Genomic DNA, 21334 nt, shown 5'->3' with positions numbered 1-21334 from the left:
TGACATTGCTATCTCTTTATATGTCCGCTTAATTATGCTAATTTCAATTGTTTATTACACCATACAATGCTAATCTCAGATAGACATAAAATTAGTGAAAGCTAAGAGATGTAGTTTGCTTGGAAATAAAAAAAATTTATTTCCTATGATTGCAGTGCATACCTGCAATCGTTTACATCACCTTTATTTCAATCATTGTGTTCGTTAGATTTTCAATTTTTCGTACTTATTCTTTTTTTCTTGTGCACACACAATCTTCCTTACCTGTTCATCTCCATCCAGTCTCCCTTACCTGTTCATTCTCCATCATCACTAAGTACAATATTATCTTTTATAACCGTTTTCTTATCGTTGCCAATAGAATTTCATGTTCTGAATGAAATGGAGATTATTGCAGACGGTTGTGACTGACAATCTGTAGGTTAGGAGTGCATTCATTCATTCAGTACTCGCCACTGACCACTAACCACTGACACTGATTACAAGGATGGGATGTGATGCCAGTTCAGATGATCGTATTCCTCTTTGCACTCTCTGTACTCGACAGTTGAGAGGACCGGAAGAAAGTGGTAATGTGGAGAAACCGTTCAATTGCGCTCTTTGTTTTGGTGTACTGGATGAAAAGTTTGCTGACGAAGTGGTAGCCGAGGTAAAGCTTTCTTTTCCTTCAAGTATTACAAAGCATTTGCGCATTGATTTGTAAATCTTCAGACTTAATTATGAATTAAAATCTAATTTAAATCAAATTATAAAGTTGGACAAATTTGTTTGATTATTACAGCAGATTTTCCACTTTATTTTTTTGAAATTTTCGAAAAGCTGCTTAATAGATATGAAAGCTTCTTTGGCTGCTAATTAAATGTTTTTGAAATGCTTGTTGTGTTTCTTTCAGGCAAAGAAAATATATGAGAGCAGTGGCTATGATTCGAAATCATTCCTACTTGCAATCAATATGCCTGTTACAGCGATTCTTCGCGAATCATTATATGAACTTGTCCATCGGGATTCTTCATCAAATGGCACTCTTTCTATGGTTCCTTTCAAGTTACGAATTGTCAATGCCTATTTGGAAAGAATTCGTGGTGTTCGTGGAATTTGCTTTTTATTCGCTTTTAATATGTCTTTGTTATTTGCATTCTTTTATTCAAGATATATACTTAATTTTTTCAATATCTGTGAATCATATTTAATATGTAGAATTTATTCTAAAATCCATTATTCTACTACTCTATTATGTACATTTTTATATGTTTTTCTTATTGCAGGCTACCGGTTTGTCACCATCACTGAATTCGGATTTAATTCTTACTCTTACATTTATGAATGATGAATTTAACAAAAGCGATGTTGATTATTTGGTAAAGGAATTCCCTGATGATTTCCAAATATCACGGAAAAGACTGAGATTTGCCAATATGGATGATACGCTCTTATCAATGTATACAAAAGTACGAATTGCAGGCCTGATACACAAACTAAATCGAGAATATGCATTGTATAGTTTTAGCTGTTTATGTTTTTTCTAAGCAATTATGTAGGGCTTATTCGATGTGGATTTTTAAAAAAAGTTTTTGGGGAGTTGTGAAGAAAATTTTGAGTCCAGTTCATAACTTTCGGACATTTATTTTGTTAATTCAGAGCAATCATGAAAATAACTTGATGCTATCTGAAGCAAGTTTTTTATAACTTAATAAAGAATAATACACCTCGTTCATCCTATTATTATTGTATGTGATAGTATTCATGATTCGTCTAGATCCTAGAAAAAATTGTATTAATCTAAGCTAAGATATATGCATTTAAATGCGAGAATTATATAGAACTTCCCTAGCATTTTATACCTGGTCTACAATGTTATGTAACTCATATCTCTTTATTTTTTTCTCAAAAAGATCTCTACTTTAGTTTTGCTCTGTACTGTTTATTTGGTGATTTAAAAAAAAAAATAGATTATAGGAGTTACAAGATGGCTTCACCGTCGACATCATGTCATTATACAATTTCATTTGAACGTAGTCCATTGTTCATAGCTGGACGATATTGCAAATTTTCTAGAAACATGTCTCAAAGCCCATGGTCTGCTTCAACTGATATGAAGAAAATTATTGGACATTCAGTAAGTTTACATAAAATATTAGAGAGAATCTGATAATTTTGAAAGTTTGCATATGAAATTCAAAGTTTTTTTAAGGTATCGGAAAAAGTTGGAGCGCCATTTGTCACAGAAACTGGATGTGATGTTGCACGTTTTATAGCTTCAGGGCGGGAAGATATTGATGTGCGAATGCTTGGTAACGGAAGGCCATTTGTATTGGAAGTAAAAAAATTTTTTTTTCTTTCAAAAATTCTGAATGTATATAAACTAATATCGTAAATTGAATATGATATCGATTCTTTTCAGTTAATCAATCCCAAGAGAATTTTTCCGTTCCAAAGGAATAACCTGAAGACTACATTGAAACGTTTAGAGGATAGTATCAATAAAAATCTTGATGTTAAAGTTCTTCCCGGTTTGAAACAAATCACTTCAGACCAAGCATCTCTAATAAAAAATGGCCAAGATGGTAAGCTATTTTATCAGTTTTTATGTGCTAGTAGTGTTTAAAGAAATTAGATTTGGAATATATATATATATATATATATATATATATATATATATATATATATAGATAGATAGATAGATTTGGAATATATATATACATTACAGACTTTCGACTTGAATTATAAATTTCCATGACCACTTAGAACTCTTTTGTTTTAGAAAGGCGAAAATTATACACCGGTTACTGTTGCAGTACAAGGAAGCTTGATGATCTCGCACTGAAAAAACTTCATCATAAAGCACCCATTGAAGTGATTCAAAAAACCCCTGTGCGGGTGTTGAAACGTCGTCCTTTGCTCGAAAGACGAAGAATGATATTTTTCATAGCAGCACTGAAATTGGATGATTATCACTTCCTAATCAGGTAAGTGGAATATGCTTACTTTATTTAATCCAAATTGTATGCTGTGCAATAGTTGAAATGCCCACTTTTGAAAAATTGAAATGCAGCTTTATCTACTGTAACCACAGTTAGTAATGGTATACTTCTTTGAAAATGGATAATTTCCATTTTTAATTCCGGATAGGCGGAAACTCTTTTACGTAATTTTATGTAAGGTGTAGTTCTAGTTTTTTGTTGCTTTAACGGAAAACACTACCACAGTTCTAGCCGTCTGGGACGTTGTGTTGATTGAAAGTAGCAGATTTTCGGAATTGGATTTTTGTTTTTGATTTACTAGAATTATATGTTTTATTATGCCAAACTTTTTGTAATGAAATTGCTGTAGCTGTCATAATAATAGGTTCTGCAAATGGACAAAAGTTCATTATTATGATGAAAAGATTCCTGAAAGCCCTTAAAGAAGTTTCAAACAGTGATTTCACTATTTTAGAATGGAGACACAGGCGGGGACTTATGTAAAAGAATTTGTGCACGGTGATTTTGGTCGAACTCGGCCATCATTAGCAGATTTATTAGGAGTAGAATGCGGTGAAGTTGACATACTTGAACTGGATGTTGAAGGCGTTGATATGGAATGGCCACCGAAGTGAGGGAGGTATCTCCTCACACTGTTATTTACCTCTTCATATAATTAATTATTCGTATATTTACTATTGAGTACTTATATGTTCTAGTTTTTAGAAATCTTTTTCTTTTTTTTTTTTGTTTTGCTATACTGGTTGACTGAATGTACTTGTCTGTTCTGTCCATAGATGGTATTGTAATTATCAGGCCATTACCGTTATAAAATATGGGTTTGAAACAGTGTTATCATCGATGTAAAACAGCGTTCAGGAATGTTTTTTTTTTTTTTTCAATTGATTTATCATACACTTATTCCGAAAAAACAATTTGCAGTTCTAATTATTTCTTGTATTAATAAATTCTTGTTATCTGGAATGTTTGGCACACAAAGCGCTCAATCGCTGAAGCATTTTATTATATTTTCAGGTCATGAATTTTATTTTTACCAGCGGCGAGAGTAGAGTCTTTATGCTTCATTATAATATAGTGCAAACGCATGACTGACTATTTGTTGTGAAGATTTCAAGGTGAATCCGTGGATTGAAATGTTGGGAGGCTTTGTTGCACTGTTCTTGAACAGTTCATCAAAAGTGGAATAGCACTAATTTCAAAAGCGGAATAATACTAAATATATGCAGGTAAGGTGACTGAGGGAGGAGGAAAAAGAGAGAAGTGGATATGGCTCCGCTGACGGTGATGATGGTGGCCGAAAAACCGATGCTTGCAGAATCCATTGCAAAAATCCTTGCCGATGGGAAAGTTGAGAAAAGGAAAGGTTAAAGTCATATTTATTTTGCTTTTTTTGCCACTTCTTTTCTTATACGAGTTCTCTTCTTTCGTTTTAGACCTATTTTAAAAGAAATATGAAATTTGTGTGTCTTTTTCGTTCATTGCTATTGTTTCTATTTTTTTTTCTTTATTCAAAATATTGTATTTTTGAAGGTTGGAACAATGTTTGCTCGGTTTCTGAATACTGTGGACAGTTCCAAGGACAGTCAGCTATATTCAAGGTAAAAATTATAAAAAGTATTAGTTAGGAATAAGGATTACTGATATATGTAATGATATAATATTTTTAATCATTATCGATTATTATTCATGTGGCAGATGTTATTTTATGCTATTAATCATAAGACACTGATTCCATTTCTTTCTGTAACTGAATTTAAAGTAGGGAGTGCATATTAAAACTGGATTTCAGGTAACAAGTACTTGTGGTCACATTATGTCTCTGGATTTCCCACCAAAAATGAATAATTGGGAAAAAGTTGATCCAGTTATGTTGTTTTCATCATCAACTGCGAAAAAGGAAGCAAATCCAAAAATGCGAATGAATGAGGTAACTTATTTAAATATATTTGCGTGTTTGCAGTTGTCGATGTCTCTTGAAATATTATGCAAGAATTACTAATAATATTGATCTCTGTTTAAGTAGAGGGAAGAGAAAACGATAGGAGAAGATATGAGGAGGAGGAAATTTAGAAATTTATTTATCAAAGTTAGTTTTGCATCGCTTCTTAAAGATGCTTTCTTTAATGAGCAAGAAAAAAAAAATGAGAGTTTTTGGAATTAGTAATTCTCTTTAACACGAAGCAAGCTTTTGATGTTCTTTACCTTTTAACAAAATTATAGTATCTCGCTTCGGAAGCAAAAGGTTGTGATTTCTTGGTCTTGTGGTTGGATTGCGATAAAGAGGGCGAAAATATTTGCTTTGAAGTTGATTTCTTTTTCATTATTTTTCGGAATTAAGTATTTGTTTATCTTTATAGTATTTAAATTTTTTCCGACTAAAATAGTCTTATAGCATATTCGTATTCTCTAAGTTCAAACTGCTCGGTCAGATAAGGGGTATCTTGCCAATCTTAGTTTTTATATAAGGATATCACTGCTTTTGAACTAAAAAAAATTTTTTTTCGGGCCTGATTGGATTCATTAATAAATATTACACATTATTTATTTTTTCGTTACCTTTTGAAGTAAAATAATGCAAAATTTTGCTATTTTTAAAATTGACAGGTAATTGAAGCAGTCAGAAATTCAATTAAAAAGTCAAAAACAGGAGATATTATGGGAAATGTTTATCGGTATATTTTTTAATTTTCTTAAAATGGAAAACTCCTTTTTTGTGATCTTTGTTTATAAACCGTTTCCAAAAATTTTTAAAATCTTATGTAAACTGAAGGAAACTATTTTTAGGGCACATTTCTCAGCCATCACTGCGAAAGATATTAAGTCGGCAATGCGGAATCTTGGTCGTCCTAATATCAATGAAAGCTTGTCCGTTGATGCGCGTCAAGAATTAGATCTGAGAATTGGTTGTGCCTTCACACGCTTCCAAACACGATATTTTCAAGTAATTTTTGCACAATATTCCAGTTTTTATTTTTTTTATTTTTTAATCATTTACTGATTGTCGTTAGCAATATTTTAATTTCTGTATTTCTTAAGTTAAGTTTTTTTAGTGGTATACTTAAAATTTAATATAGTTACATGGACTGGCAGTTTGCTTAACAATTTTTTACATGTTTCAGGGCAAATATGGTAATCTTGATAGCACAACCATATCTTTTGGTCCATGCCAGACACCAACACTGGGATTCTGTGTGACTCGTCATGATTTGATTACACAGTTTAAGCCAGAGCCGTACTGGATATTAGTGGTTCATTTTTCTAAATTTTTTTGTTTTTATTTGTTTTGAGAATAGGCGGATTGATGTTTTTAGAGGTAGTATTATTTTAGTTTTGATTTTTTGGGATTTTTTAGGTGTTAGTACCTTTTAAAGATTGTATTGCAGATGGTTAACATATTTTTGATATGTAGAAAAGTTTAGGCAATCTTCGAAACTTCGGCGGGTGATACATTAAAACCAACTCATGTCAGAGGTCGTATATTTGATAAAGATGTTTGTCAGCTGTTTTTTGATCGAATTAAAGTTTGTTTATTTTTATTTCTTCGAATGTTATTTTTTATGTGGTATATAATTTTACTGTTAATTTTATTGGAAGATTTTACCATCTTTCATATTGTGGTTTGCTTGGATTTTCAGAAGCAGAATCAAGGTGTTGTTGTTGATGTGATCAGTTCGGAGTTGCGGAAAGAGCGTCCACAAGCTCTCAATACCGTTGAGTTACTAAAGGTCGCTAGCAGTGGCCTAGGTCTTAGTCCAACGCAAACTATGAGTACTGCAGAATATCTTTACACTAGGGTACATTATTTCTATTTTCCAATAACTTTTTTGAAAGTTTCTTTTAAATGATAAAAAGAATTTAAAAGCTGTTTTAGAAAATGGAGTTGATTCTTTCCATATTCTAATTAGCGAGTAAATAAATTATGGTTAAGACCAAAAAACATTATATCATTTTCATACAATATTGTAGTGCTCATTGTAGCTTATTTTTTGCTTTTCAGGGTTTCATAAGTTATCCACGAACGGAAACTACAGCATATCCTTCAAATTTTGATTTTTCTGAAGCTTTGCGACACCAGCAGAATGATAGCCGCTGGAAGGATATTGTAAAAAAGGTTATTTGACTTTGATCAGTTGTTATATAGTTGACTATATAAAAGAAATTTTTGGTATATTTATTTAAAAGTTTTACAATGTTATTTTTTAAATTTAGTTGTTATCAGAAGGAATAACAAAGCCTCGTAATGGTGAAGATAAAGGTGATCATCCGCCGATATCACCTTTGCGCGGCAATGATGGTTCACTCACCGGAGGTTAATTCTTAATTTTTTAAATTATAGGATCTGCTAATCTCTGCAGGCAGTTTGTAGATCCAGTAATATTGGTGAGAAGTTAAGACATTGTCGAACTGATAAATAACGCATATAAAAATTTCTTCGTAAATTACTAGATTTTTTTAGATGCTTTAAAAATATATGACTATGTTACACAGCATTTCATTGCCACACTCATGCAGCCGTGCATATATCTTGTCAAGAGTATAAAGTAAGATTTAATTTGATATTTATATCTTCTTTCGTTTATTACTTCTTAATTTTTTATTGCTCTGCTATTTCTTAATATTCATAAACGATATATTTTTTCAAGAATCAATATCGCGAACGAAATATTTATTGCAAAAAGCAAGTGTGTTATCAATTTGGGTTACACAGAAATTATGGTATGGCAGAAAATTGAGGAAGATACACAGAATTATAATATAGTTAAAGGCTCAAAGCTCAATTTAAAGTAAGTTTCGATTTTGATAGTATTTATTCAAGTTTTGATATTATGTATTTATTAATGGTGTAGTTGAACTTTCTATCTCACTTTTATGATAACAAAAGTCACAATAGAGAAGTTGATTTTTCACATTGTATGAAAAAAAAAGAATGTTGTTTAATATTATAGTACAGTTAGAATTCAATTTTTATTTCCAATTATCGTTCTTTGAAAATGGGTGATTTAAGAGATGCAAAAATATGTGAGTATGCAACAACTCCACCGGATTACCTCACTGAATCAGAATTGATCTCGTTAATGGAAAAGCATGGTATTGGGACGGATGCATCTATCCCTGTCCACATTAGTAATATTTGTCAGCGGAATTATGTTACTGTTAGTTTTATCAAATACATTTATCAAATATACTAGATAATTTTCATATTTCTTTAAGTTCAAATTTCAACTTACTTACAATTTCTTAGGTTGAATCTAAAAGGCGTTTAAAACCAACAAAATTAGGCATTGCACTTGTACATGGCTATTGGAGAATAGATTCGGAACTAGTATTACCTACGATGCGGTCCGAAGTTGAAAGTCAGTTAAATCTCATTGCTAAAGGATATGCCGATTTCTGCTCTGTAAGCGTTTAACTTATGCTATCATTTGCAGCCAAAGAAAAGTTTATGAGATTGAAGCAATTGTGCGTAGCATGGAGAATTTGCAAGATTTAGTGACTCTTGAATGTCAATTTTAATGATTGATGGATCCTTTACACGGTTCCATTTATTGAATGCTTCATGTCATTCTTGATTTCTTTCTACCATAAAGTAGCTCAATTAATTAACTTCGTTGATTTCAAAACTATTATGTTCATTTGTTTTGCTTGAAAGAATTTGAAAACTCTTGAAATTTAAAAATGCGTCTAAGCATAGATTTTAATGATTGAAATGTGCCGCTCAAAATGTAGTAAAGAAGCAGCGATGGTCGTAGTGTTTCGACTAAAGTCTTAGAATAAAAAAGTTAATAAAGCTTTGTTGCTGAATTTTTTTACTATGTGCATATTTGTAGGTCAAGAATCATGTGCTCGAAAATTTCCGCCTTAAATTTATCTATTTTGCAGAAAATATTAGTCTCGTGGACTCTCTTTTTGAAGGTAAAAAGAAAACAATATTGTTTCTTTTAAAGATGAAAAAGAAAATAAACAGTAATGAGTCTAAAATTGACAATACAATATAGTTAATAGAGTCAGTGTTCTTCCTTTAGCATTCTTAACCCAAATTGAAGAATGTAAGTTGAAATATCCTTTTATATGTTTGTTCAGATTCATTCACTTCACTTGCCGCTTCGGGAAAGCCATTTAGCAGATGTGGAAAATGTCGACGTTTTATGAAACTTGTCGCTTCCAAACCACAGCGTCTTCATTGTCCAAATTGTCAGGTAATTAAGCAAAAATGTCGGTTTATATTAACGAGACTTGATAAAAGAGATGGTATTGTTTATTACGCTTTTAGGATACATATTCATTGCCTTCTGCTAAAGATGGATTACTGAGACTTCATGGTGAAAACAAGTGCCCTTTGGATGATTTTGATTTGATTTACTGGCAAGGTCCCGGAGGTGAACATTTTTTTTTTTTTTGAAAACTTGAATTATTTTGTTAAATAATTGATTTTAGCATATATGTATATTCCATTTTTAAGGCCTATTTAAGGCTATTATTACAGGAATTTAAAAGAATGCAAACATTTGAAGAGTGATTAACGCTCAATAACAGAGAAAAATTTTTGGGTAAAGAAATTAATGACGAAGCAAAAGTTAAAGCAGACGTTGTATTTTAGGAAAATTATCGATGTCATATGTACTTTGTCCTTATTGTTATAATAATCCGCCGTTTGAGGGAATGAAGAAAGGTTCAGGATGTCACGAATGTTGTAATCCTGTGTGTCCTCATTCGTTCCTGTAAGTTGAGAACAACCATCTATCACCTGCATAATGTTTAGTAAGCAGCAAATAATATTTCCTTACTGCAGCTTCTAGGTTTAAGTTGTATGTAAAAATCGAAACTTCTAAAAGTTGAATAATGAATCGAAAATTCTTTTGTACACAAAAATTTATGCCTTCTGATTTCTAGAACGCTGGGAGTGGTTCAGTGTCCACGTCGATGTGGCGCTGGTCATGGAGTTTTGGTACTGGATCCACAATCTGCACCAAAATGGCGTATTTCTTGCAACAAATGTTCTGCTGTTGTAGGTCTCTTCGAAGGTGCATTGCGCGTTAAGGTTCTTACCAAGCAGTGTGAAGATTGTGGTGCACAACTGTTTTTTGCTGAATACAAGGTAATCTTATGCATAACATGGGGTCAAGATTTGTTGTTAAAAATCGAATTTTTTGTTAAAATTTGTTAAAAATTGAAGTTTGTTGTTAAAAAAAATCGAAGTCAAAAGAAAAAGAAATTCTGTATCCATTTTTAAAGGGATTTGGTCTAAAAATTGTAACTATATTGTTTTGAAGGGATAATTAATTTTTTTATTAAAGCATATTATGTAACAGAAACTATTTTTATGAATGGTCTGTTATGCAATAGCTATGGAAAAAACTGTAACATTTACAGGATAAGTCACCTTTGCCAGAGGAGAGAACCACGTATAGGGGATGTGTTTTTTGTGATAAATCTATTTCACATTTGGTGAATTTTAATCATGCATATAGTGCGGAGCAGCCTATTCAACGGCAACCTATTAATATGCGACAAAAACGCGGTAGAGGTATATCAATGAAAAGCCGTGGTCGAGTTACATCAAGGAGATAATTTGGTGACTTTATGAAGTATCTCATTATGTTTTATATGCAGAAGAGTTAAATTCTCAGTTGTGAACTATTAACTGATGTGATTGTGTTTTACTTTCCATTTTTGCTATTATTCATTGATTTTTTTTAATTTTACTTGGTTATTAAATCTAGTCATTTTCTCGTTTTTTTTTTTTTTTTTTTCGTTAATGTAAACCCACTAAGTTAACCCTTTTTTGTTAACATAAAACGTAAACCCATTTTCCGAGTTCATTGTATCTCCCATTTTAAATTGAGATTGAGAATTATCGACAACTTTTGTTGTTTTGTTATTTCTTCGTAGATACTTCCCATTTCTCTCACACAAAAAATGATGGAACAATACAGAAGATAATTTGATGGGTTTATTTTTGATTTTGATTTATGCACTTTTTCAGCTTGTAATTTGTTAGCAAACAAGGAAAGGTTTTTTATTTATATATTTATTTATTTTTTGATCCTCTTACATTTTGGTATCTTAATAGTCCTTTTTTAAGGATCGTAGTTTTATTTCTTATCTTTATAAACTTCCTGTATTCATAATTTTCATAGTATTTATAATTATTGATGATTAAATAGACACTAGTATCTTTGTTATTCCTCACGTATTTCTCATATTTTAGACATTATCTAAAATCTGGCACGAAGCGAAACATTCAGCTATGAATGTTGAATATTTTCGATGAATATTTTAAGATTTTGGGCAGAAGCATGCTGAAGTATAGTCGTGCATATTCTTTGCATCTGCTGTAATTTCTTGAAAGATTTTCTCAAGTGCCAAAAAAGAAACTTATTCGTTTAGTATAATATTCACAAATCATTTTGCATATTCAACAAACAGCATTGAGATATGAAAGAACTTAGTTTGGCAGCATAAAAATAAAGTCAATTTGAGGCGATATCACTTGCATTTCATTAGCTTTCAGTTGTTTGTTTACAATATCAGAGAAAAGAAAAGATTGAGAACCATAAAAATCACAGTAACAAAAATGAGGCAACACACACAAAATAGAAACTACAAACTATAAAAAATTTTTAATCATTAAAAACTGAGAGAAACAGAAAAATGAAGTTTAAATTTTTGAAGAATTTTCTTTTAGATAAGAATGTTCAAATAATTTACTGTACAATAGTTAAGTTCCATATCAAAAGTAAGCTTAAGTGAGCTGTCTATCAGACATTTGAATGTTAAATTTCTTGAGAATCACATTTCTACTTCTCATGGTTTTCAATTTTCAAGATAAAGCAATCGGCAGAATGTCAAAAAAGAGTAGGAAGAAGAGGAAGAGTTGAAAAACTGGAACGATATTTTAAATTATAGAGGGAAAAAAAAAAGAGAAAAGGAAGAGACAACAAGCACACAAATCGTTCCAGAACCAGAAAGACGTCGGTGTGAGAATTACGCGCATTTTAAGTGTAAGTAAATTTGAAATGAAAAGATAAAATCTCAATTCATGAATGATTGAGTAGTTAAGTTAGCATGTAATGCTTCCTCTGGTCTAAGCTAGTCTGGCTTACGATATTTGGCCATTATTTGTTTTATTTTGTTTTTTGATTTTTAATTTTATATTTTGAGTTTAAGCTTAAGCATTTTAATTGTTTAAGCTGAGAAAAAAAGAAAAAAATAAAAAACAAGGAATAAAAAAAGTCAGCAAAATAATTTCCCAACCTTTGTTATTCCTGTACTTTTAAAATTTATAGCAAACAGGCATAGATATTTTTTTGTTATCAAATAATTTTTGGCAATTAAATCTAATTGAAATTGAGATAGGTAAGTCCAAAGTATTCAAAATCTACATATTTCCATCAAAGTTGCTGATTTTCTTTAAGAAGTTTTGTTGATTAAAAATGATTGTTACAATGAATAGAAAAAAAAAAAAAAAACAATCGATCATTAGCAATAAATTTAGCAAAACTATCAATTAATGAAAAGAAACGAAATATATTTGCAAATTCTAAATTAGATTTAATTAAAATGAAGTTGTTTCCTGTAGCAACATCAATGCATCAGTAGCTTCCTTAACTGGTGAAGTAGTAAGCGGAGAGTGAAATCGTTTCTGATCTAACTGCTGCTGTGCTCGTTGCGCCATATTTATTAATCGTGCTGCGCAGGTTTCTCCAATTTCTTCAGGAATGCCATTGCTGTATTCCGTAGTTGGATACCATTCCAGAGTTGTATCCATCATATTTCCGGTACTGGAATAACGTTGTGTTGTTATTCCTGTTCCTGCTAATGATGGTAATACCAATCTGTTCGATTCGTGATATTGTCGTTGATGTTGTGGTGCGGATGCTAAAGCAGTTTTTATAACGGAACGGTATTGCTGTTGTTGTGGTTGTTGTGTTGGAAAATGCCGTTCGACAGAACCGGATGTTACGGTTGTTATTCCTACTGCCGAATGTGCTTGCTGCACACTTCCTGTCAATGATAAGTTGATCGGTTGTGATATATCACGAGGTAATTTTGAAGTGTTCGAAAATGTAGTGCTAGGAAGCGGAACAAACGCAGATCGACGTTCCTCAATTGGTAACGGAGGCGGCAATGGCACTGATGTGATCTGAAAACATCACCAAAATAAGAGTATAATGTAATCAAAGGGATTTTATCAGTGGAATTTGTAATTACTTGAAACTTACTTGAAAATTTTTGCCTGGTGGTGGAGGAGGATTTGGTCCAAGACTTCTGTAATAATCATCTTTGTTCATCGTTGGCCAACAATCAGATCGAGATAAAGGTAGCGTAGCTGGTGCACTTAGTGTTATAGCTGATCTATGATTGCTTTCGCGGAAAATTTTCGATGATACCGGCACAACAAACTCCGTTTGCTATATTTATATTTAGCAATCACATTCATCTTTATAAGATTGCAAAATTTTACAAAAAAAAAAAAACAAGTGAATATTTTGTAGAATATGAAGAAAGAAATAAAAATTTAAATTTGAAGTCTTTTTCAAAATATTTAAATATGAATACTTTATTGAATAATAATTTATCATACATTTTTGTTGGTACATAAAAAAAAAACAGTCACAAACCTGAATGGGTCTTTTCAAATTAAGTCGTTTTTTCCATGTGTCACGATATTCTTGTTCCCATTTTCGAGTATGTTGTTGCAGAAGTTCTCTTGTTAGAGGCATAGCTGGTGCTACTGTATCGGTAGTAACCCTAATTCATTTCACATACATTAATGTTATTCGAATTTTGTTGAAATATTATGATTTTTTTCTTTCTTTAATAATAAGAAAGTTCTTTACCTATTGTCATCCTCTTGTTCCGGTATAGGAAGTGGACTTTTTGAATCCTCTGATGGTGGTAATTTTGGTGATGAAACATTTTCTGGTGTCGATTCAATGGTTGATGTTACAGCAATATCTCCTCCATGATGTTGACTTTTCAGTAGTCGATGTACATTTTCCAGACAGTTAATCTAGAATCGAAATTTTGTAATTTTTAAAATTTCTTATTTACATATCAAATTACACTCTCTTTTTTTTTCTGATAGCTTCTTTTGGAAATCCTTTATTAGCTACCATGATAGTCTGAATAAAATAGTGCAACAAAAAATTCTAATTTTTTTTTTTTTTAATCTTATAAAAATGAGAAGAATGATTTATACAGTTATAATACCTGATTGTATGTCAAAGGGATAGCGTTACAAGAATTTGTTGCGGAAAGATCAGTTGGATTAATTGGAGATCGACAAGTATCAACAACGACTGGTGTCAAATTCTTTAATAAATATAATAGTTTATATAAATTGAGGCAGTGATTTATTTTTCAAAGAATTTTATTACTGTTTAATTTTAAGAATAACGAAATTACATAAATTATGCCGAACAAATGAGATATGGTTATTACCTTATTTCCGGAATTTCCGGCATTTACGACGAATGATTCGATAAGATTATCAATGTAAGTGCCAAGATGTGTACTTGATGACTTTAAGTCAACTGAATTTGAGTTCTTTTGATGCGCAATTGGTGCCACTTTGTACCTTTCATCTTTTGTCACTATTCTTGGTTCCTAAAACTAATGATTAGAAAATAAGTTTTGTTTGTATGGTTGTTACCTGTTTATATGATTGCAATTTAATTTTGACTCTACAATACAATGAATATACTAACAGTAATTAGTAAACAAATTAACAAGTAAAATTTAGGAGAAAAAATCCAAATAAAAAATCAAATGTATAATAATAAGAAAATTGGATGAAAAAAAAATTCTTGTATTGTACAGATAATTTTTTATGATCGATTTTTAATCAATTTTTGATTTATTCTAGGAAAATAGTAAACACTAAATTTAATAATACTTTAAAATTGCAATAAACTAACTTTATTCAGTATAGCAGTAATTTCAGATTCAATATTGCGTATTGTTAACTCATCCAACGGAGTAATAATACGTGGCGCACATGGTTCAGCTAACACATCCGCATTTCCTATCGGTTGCTCATTTAAGGTATGTCGTCCGATTACACTATCCACTTTATGAGTCCACGGATTCCAAAGTGCAAACCATTCCGAATTTGTGTGAATTATACTACCATTAAATGCAATCCATCTTAGACGACGTTGACGGACTATTTCGTTTCGTTGAGTGCTCACTAAAAATACATGAATATAAGCTATCATTAATTTATTTCAATTATTTTTCAAATTATCTTTTATCGATTATAACGTAAGTTAAATGCATAAGTTTGTACTTACAAGTTGCATGTATCTGCTTAATTTGTGCCATATCATATGGATGTAAAAGATGTAATATTGAATGATTGATCACTTCACCTGGCAAATAACCAATGTAATTGGCTGCTCTGCAAATATCATCATTTCTCATTTAGATAAAAAGGAGAATTTGTGATATTTTAATCTTGATAGATTTTATGATATATTTTATTTTTAGAATAAAAAAAAAAAAGGAATGAAAAAGCACTTACAATGAATCAAGGTAAGTAAGTGAGCATGAACTTGTATGACGGGTCGAGAATACAAATGTACTCAATGTTTTTGATGGACCAAATGCGCTTTCTAATTCTAGAGCATGAATATGAGTTGATACGATACTTCCATGATCGGAACGCTTATATTCACATAGCAATTCAAAAGCTCCATTGCTAAAATTTTACTTATAGTTTTCATTTAATGATGCAAATTCAATTTATTGGATTATAAATAAGGTACACTGTTAAAGTTTATGTTCACAAATATGTGACTTTTCTCTTCTTTTAGCATATATTTTCTTCCTTCTCTATTAATTCATCACATTAACGGCAGAGTATAATATTAGTAACTTCTTATGTGTAAAAATTTTAACCTCAATTCTTACTCTTCCCAAAATTGTTTAACTTTTCACTTACAAAAAGGAATTATTCAATATTGTTTCATCTTTTATATCATCAATTCGATCATTTTAGTTAGCTCATAAAATTAATCTGTCTCTTAATCAAATTTAAATTTTATTTTGACTTCTTCGAGAAGAAATCTAAATTGCATGAACAGGCCGGATTCACAATGACGGACAGTACTTGTCACTAAATTAGATATTCGTATAATGTAGGGAAGACGGAGTGTCAGGGAACGGAAGAATTGTGATAACGGATGATTGGAAGTGATAGTTGGTGATCGTCGGATACTGGTAGAACCAGGTGTGTGATCTGATTTCCGTTTGATGTACTTTCTTTTTCACTACACAAATACGAATATCATTTGTAGTTCTTATCATCCCAACTGCATTCTAATTTTATCATTATCATCCCTATCAGTTTATAAGTATCTTCTTGCAATAACCGCGTAACAATATTACAAGTATAACTATCTCAATTGAACATTTATTTTTCAAAATTTTTGAAACTTCAGAAGGTACACTATTATTCAAAACCAATTCACTTTTTTTTTAAAATGTTTAATAATCTAATTTCAAAGAATGCTCTCTTATTGATAACAAATCATGTTTTTATCTTTTCTCGTCCACTTGTCATCTTCTCATTTAATATCGCTGTTTTGTGTTTAAAGTTTGAAATCTTCCCAAAATTTCATCAACTCCATTTCAAATCATTTAGTTTAACTAATTCAATACTTATAATATTAATTTTAACATTTCAATTGCTTTCATGTACCTATCAGTGATATTATTATCAGCATTATATACTTTCATTACTATTCTTACAGTACTTATTTACATTACTTTCAGTACTTTTCTAATCCATGATATTGTTTCTTAATTAAAATACAATTCATCTACTTTTTTTTTAAAAAAAAAAGATGTAACGATGTAAATACTATTACAATGATTTATTATTTACTTGGAAGAATAAATTATTATGAATTTTTAGGACTGAATAGATTTAAACTTATGCAAAGGAATATGGCAAAATCTCCGAACTTTTAAATTTATTCAAATATTTAAAAAATATAATTTATTATGTGAAAAAAAAAAAGAAAAAGTTATTATCTCATTGTGTCCTGAAACCATTATATCATCGAAAACAAAAAAAAAAACAATGAGACATTAGATTTTTTAACAAAATAAAATTGAAAAGAAAGAAAAGATTAAATTACCCGCCGATAAGACGTGTAAGAATTTTCTTTTTCTCGATAGAACCATTATATGCACCAGCAAGTAATGCTTGTCGCCCATAAACTGCTAACAAATCCAGAAAAGATGATCCACAATGTAAGCCCTAGAATTTACAATTAATTTAAATAATTACAATCAAATATTTTATATTATTTATTTTTTCTTCCAATCACTGCTTAAGTATTTGATTGATACAAAATTGAATATTTCAAAGCTCATTAAAATGTTTTTGTTAGTTACTTTTTTTTGATTGTATGCATCTAATCAAACTGGAAAAAACAATAGAAAAAAAAAAAAAAAAAACATTGAAATATGAGATTAAATTTAAAAAATCCTATAAAAATAGCATTAAGACATACATCATCAATGTTGCTAATTTCCTTTGAAGTTACTTTCTGAAAATCAGTAATTCGACCATCTGGTAGATTGATATTTGCAGAAAAAATATGTCGGCGAGTAAAATCAACGTTTGGTGCCCAGGTATCATCGCTAATATGTGTTATACTATCGAGCGGTGAATCAGGCCAAGAATGAGGTGGACTAAGGCCAGGATTAGTAATTTCAGCATATAGCGGCGTCGTTCGTAACTTAAAAGAAATTTTTAAAAAAAAGAAGAAAGGTATGATAGTATTTGCATGCTACAGTATAAAGTATGTTGCTAATTACATTAATTAAAAATATTCTTATGACAGTTAAACAACTGTTAATTATTATTTTGATTGTTTTAATGGTAAAAAAGTTTTAAAATACTGTCGAGGAAAAGTATAAATTTAAATCATAACATGAGTTATGATTTAAAAAACATTGGGTTATCTTGTAAATAGCTGTGCAACAAGTGATTAAAATGGATCAGTCATTTTAAATGAATCTTTCAACATTGAAAATAGATAGATTTTAAAAAATTAAAAAAACTAAAAAAAATAATAGATAGTATATTGAATAAAAATGTAGCAGAAAATCATAATTGAGCGAAAAAATCAGAAAAGTTAGCCTGGATTATACGTTGATAAATAAATTATGGAAACAAATTTAAATGGCAAAATAACTAAAAATTGAATCAGAAGAAATTGATAAGATTTGAAAGTATTTAGAGAATAAGAAAATGAAATTGACCGGATGTGAATTTGTATCAATAAAAATCAACAAACTGAAGTGACAGATCACAAAATTGATCGAAAAAAAAGGTACCAACCAATTCGATGGCTTTGTCGAGTACATCGATAGTTCCTAGTTTTTTTTCTGGACCAACCGGTGGTATTCTTTCCGCAATTAAGCGTTTAATTTGGCGGATGTAATGCTGCAAAATAAAATTATTATTGAAAGAAAAAAAAAAGAAATTTTCCGAATCATAAAAATGGGATCCTTTAATTAATGGTATAAAATGTAACTAATTAAAGTGAATTGTTTCAAAAAAAAAAAAAAAAAAGAAATGCGAAATTGCTTTCGTTGCTGTTTTATTTACTTTTGAGTGTCAAATATATTAAATGTTATTTTGGGGATGACACTTTGTTCTAGGAAATTTTGCAATTTTTTTTTTTATGATGTGATAATGGATAATTATAAAGCCAAGAACACAAGGCTATGGAATAGAAAAATAAGAAAAGCTTTAAGCTTGTGGCCTTGCATCTTTTGGGAAGCAAAATAAGAAAATAATAATTTGCATATATGGGAGAAAAAAAATAGGGCAAATTACCCGTAATTACTGAGAATATCAGCATAGAATGCTATCAAAATTATGTTGTGTTAATCAATCAGTTCAAACCGTTTCAAATTGTGATTTTTTGTAGTGACAATCTTGAATCTTAAATTTAAACAGGTATTTTGTTTAAGCAATGTTTATTTGACTAAATTTTTATTTCGCAGTAACACTTCATCAAGGTCACTGAACTGCTGTTGTATGAATTCGGTTGTACTTTTGACCTCTCAGTATGAAAATATAAGACTTTGAAACTTCTTCGTAAACTTATATTATAAAAATTCATTGATAAAACAAATTTTACTAGAATTATACTCTTAACTATATTTAAAATTGATCAAAATTTTGAATAAAACAAAATGATAGAAATTATATAAAGCAATGAAGAAGTTATATTTATTTTATTTACTACAATTAGGTTCTACTTTTCTCATTAATATTTTTAATCTTCCCACCAACTAAATTATCATTAATTTAAATTATCACTAATCTAAATTTGTACTGCAAATGAAAGTAGGTTAATAAATTTAGATTTTAATGAAGAATTTAATGAAGAAATTAATGAAGAATAAAATGCACTGTAAAGGAATAATATGTCATACCTGTAAACGTTTCCGCCGAACTAATTTAGAAGATTGAAGCGCAGATTGATTTGCTGATGGTTGTTGCGCAGATTGATGTTGATGCAACATAAAGGATTTGAATTTTTAGCAATGTGACATCAAAATATATGACAAATTGACAGAATATAGTGATGTACACTCACTGCTTACCACTACTATCTTTGATGTATTACTAGAAAAAAAAAAAAAAAAAATTATTTAAAAACAATATGAAATATGCGATGCTTTAGATACGATTTAAATAGTAATAAGACTTGGAAGGAAGAACTCCTGAAAATACTTTCATTTGATGAAAATTTTAACTTTCCAAAAAAAAAAAAATCAATTTATAGAGCAGTAAGTCGTGACTGAAAAAAAAAATACCTTAAACAAAAGATTATTATGTAAAATTGAATCGAAAAATTTTTCAATTGTTAGCAAACAATGATAATGTAAGTTTATTGTTTACTTGATAAACTTAAACTGGAAAGAAAAGTTGAAAAGAAAGCAAAAGTTTGCACAAGGAAAGGCTATACTAGGCTAAAGAGAGAGAGAGAGAGAAAAAAAAAGGCAAATTTTTAAAAACCTAAAAACCTTCAAAATCAATTCTAATTTTTTTTTTTAATTTTACATATTTAGGTAGGAAATCATTTTTATCCAGTATTAAAATTGTTTATAAAAAATCTCGAAATTAAAAGAAGTAATATATATTTTCAGATCATTTAGGATAATGATTAAAGGAACCAATATCTCTTTTTAATTTTTCTTTTTTTTTTAACTTATAATCATTTAAAAAAATTAAGAAAATTAAAGCAGTTGTTGTTTAAATTGTTATCCTTCAGCGTCTTTCGATAAAATTATTTAATTAAAAAAAAAAAAAAAATCAAACATTCAATGTTTTTGATGCTTAAGGGAAAAAATCAATAATCATTTAAAAATGTTCACTGGTAATTCAGAGCGAAAAAATGGAATATTAAAGTAGAAATTTAAATAATTTAAAATAACGTTTTAAAATTTAAGCTCACGTTGCAAAACGTATTAATGCGGACGTGTACTTGCATGAATAAAAGCTTGCAGCATAACGTTTAGACTATTCATACTCATAAAAATTACTGCAAATTCTTTAATCTTTACTAAATTCTATCCAACTTTAAATCCTCAAAATTTTCATTGCCTCTGAAAGACCAGTTTAAATGTTTTAAAATTTATGAATCATAACAGAATATCATGACAAATTTAAAAAATAATTCCAGAATATTCAATAGCATGAAAAATTTAATACTAACAAATTTTAGAACATGTAAAATGCTCAGTTAATCGTAAGTAAAATCTCAGAAGAGAAAATGAATGAATGATAAAATGCACTGATCTAAAATTTCTCTTATTATTCGGTTGTGACGTTCGTTTCCCTTTATTGTTAGAATTTCAATAAATATTTGAAATAAAAATCTAAAATTTTAAACTGGAGAAATTTAAAATTAAAAAAGTCAAAGAACTGTCTAATACTATAATAAATGTCCAACGATTAGTAATAATGCTAACTATTAACAATTGTTCACATCGTAATGATACGGTGTGTGTATTCGATGCAATGTTGACAAAATATGCAAATAGAAAGAGAGGATTTGGTGACAATCCATGGTTACAGGATGAGAAAGGTACCTAATGGTTGCAGGAAAAAAAAAAATGGAGAAAGAAAGGGTCGAGTTGAGTCCAAGAAAGGTTAAGAGGAGAGAGAGAGAGAGAGTGATTGAGTGAGACTTTATTCTTCGTTCCTTTAAAGCATTCAGCATTAATAATGAGAACTATGCCTGAAATGGTGCCAGTGGCACCAGCCTAACGGTCGCTGACCGGTCGGTTGATCATTGGTGTGGTTGGTTTATGAGTGT

General features: G+C 30.0%; 3 protein-coding genes across 3 annotated transcripts; 2 read left to right on the top strand and 1 right to left on the bottom strand.

Annotated features, from left to right (window-relative positions):
- Positions 1–487: 487 nt before the first annotated feature.
- Positions 488–3595, top strand: Bm6653 (Uncharacterized protein; the record flags this gene model as incomplete). Its single annotated transcript, XM_043078362.1, has 8 exons — positions 488–649; positions 899–1084; positions 1266–1461; positions 1950–2116; positions 2192–2317; positions 2402–2555; positions 2762–2966; positions 3436–3595. 8 exons carry the CDS (start codon positions 488–490, stop codon positions 3593–3595), a joined length of 1356 nt encoding a protein of 451 aa, XP_042934296.1.
- Positions 3596–4247: 652 nt separating this feature from the next.
- On the top strand, positions 4248–10550 carry Bm6649 (DNA topoisomerase III beta-1, putative; the record flags this gene model as incomplete). Its single annotated transcript, XM_001896408.1, has 21 exons — positions 4248–4344; positions 4512–4579; positions 4771–4908; positions 5202–5285; positions 5586–5653; positions 5766–5922; positions 6101–6229; positions 6401–6502; positions 6617–6775; positions 6979–7092; positions 7191–7290; positions 7438–7522; positions 7625–7765; positions 7987–8134; positions 8224–8379; positions 8810–8894; positions 9063–9178; positions 9253–9358; positions 9580–9700; positions 9873–10077; positions 10353–10550. The coding sequence occupies 21 exons, from the start codon at positions 4248–4250 to the stop codon at positions 10548–10550; spliced, it is 2577 nt and encodes an 858-aa protein (XP_001896443.1).
- A 1987-nt stretch (positions 10551–12537) lies between these two features.
- Bma-lin-42 (uncharacterized protein) lies at positions 12538–19535 on the bottom strand (the record flags this gene model as incomplete). The annotated part of the gene is made up of 13 exons (XM_001896409.2): positions 12538–13125; positions 13205–13393; positions 13604–13733; positions 13823–13995; positions 14196–14297; positions 14427–14591; positions 14903–15174; positions 15278–15384; positions 15508–15684; positions 17129–17250; positions 17507–17734; positions 18340–18444; positions 19446–19535. The coding sequence occupies 13 exons, from the start codon at positions 19533–19535 to the stop codon at positions 12538–12540; spliced, it is 2448 nt and encodes an 815-aa protein (XP_001896444.2).
- Positions 19536–21334: the final 1799 nt, after the last annotated feature.

This window comes from Brugia malayi (assembly GCF_000002995.4).
Source record: "Brugia malayi strain FR3 genome assembly, contig: Bm_v4_Chr2_contig_001, whole genome shotgun sequence".
NCBI lineage: Eukaryota > Metazoa > Nematoda > Chromadorea > Rhabditida > Onchocercidae > Brugia > Brugia malayi.
The sequence above is the reverse complement of the archived record's forward strand: the minus strand, read 5'-3'. Positions and strand labels throughout refer to the sequence as shown.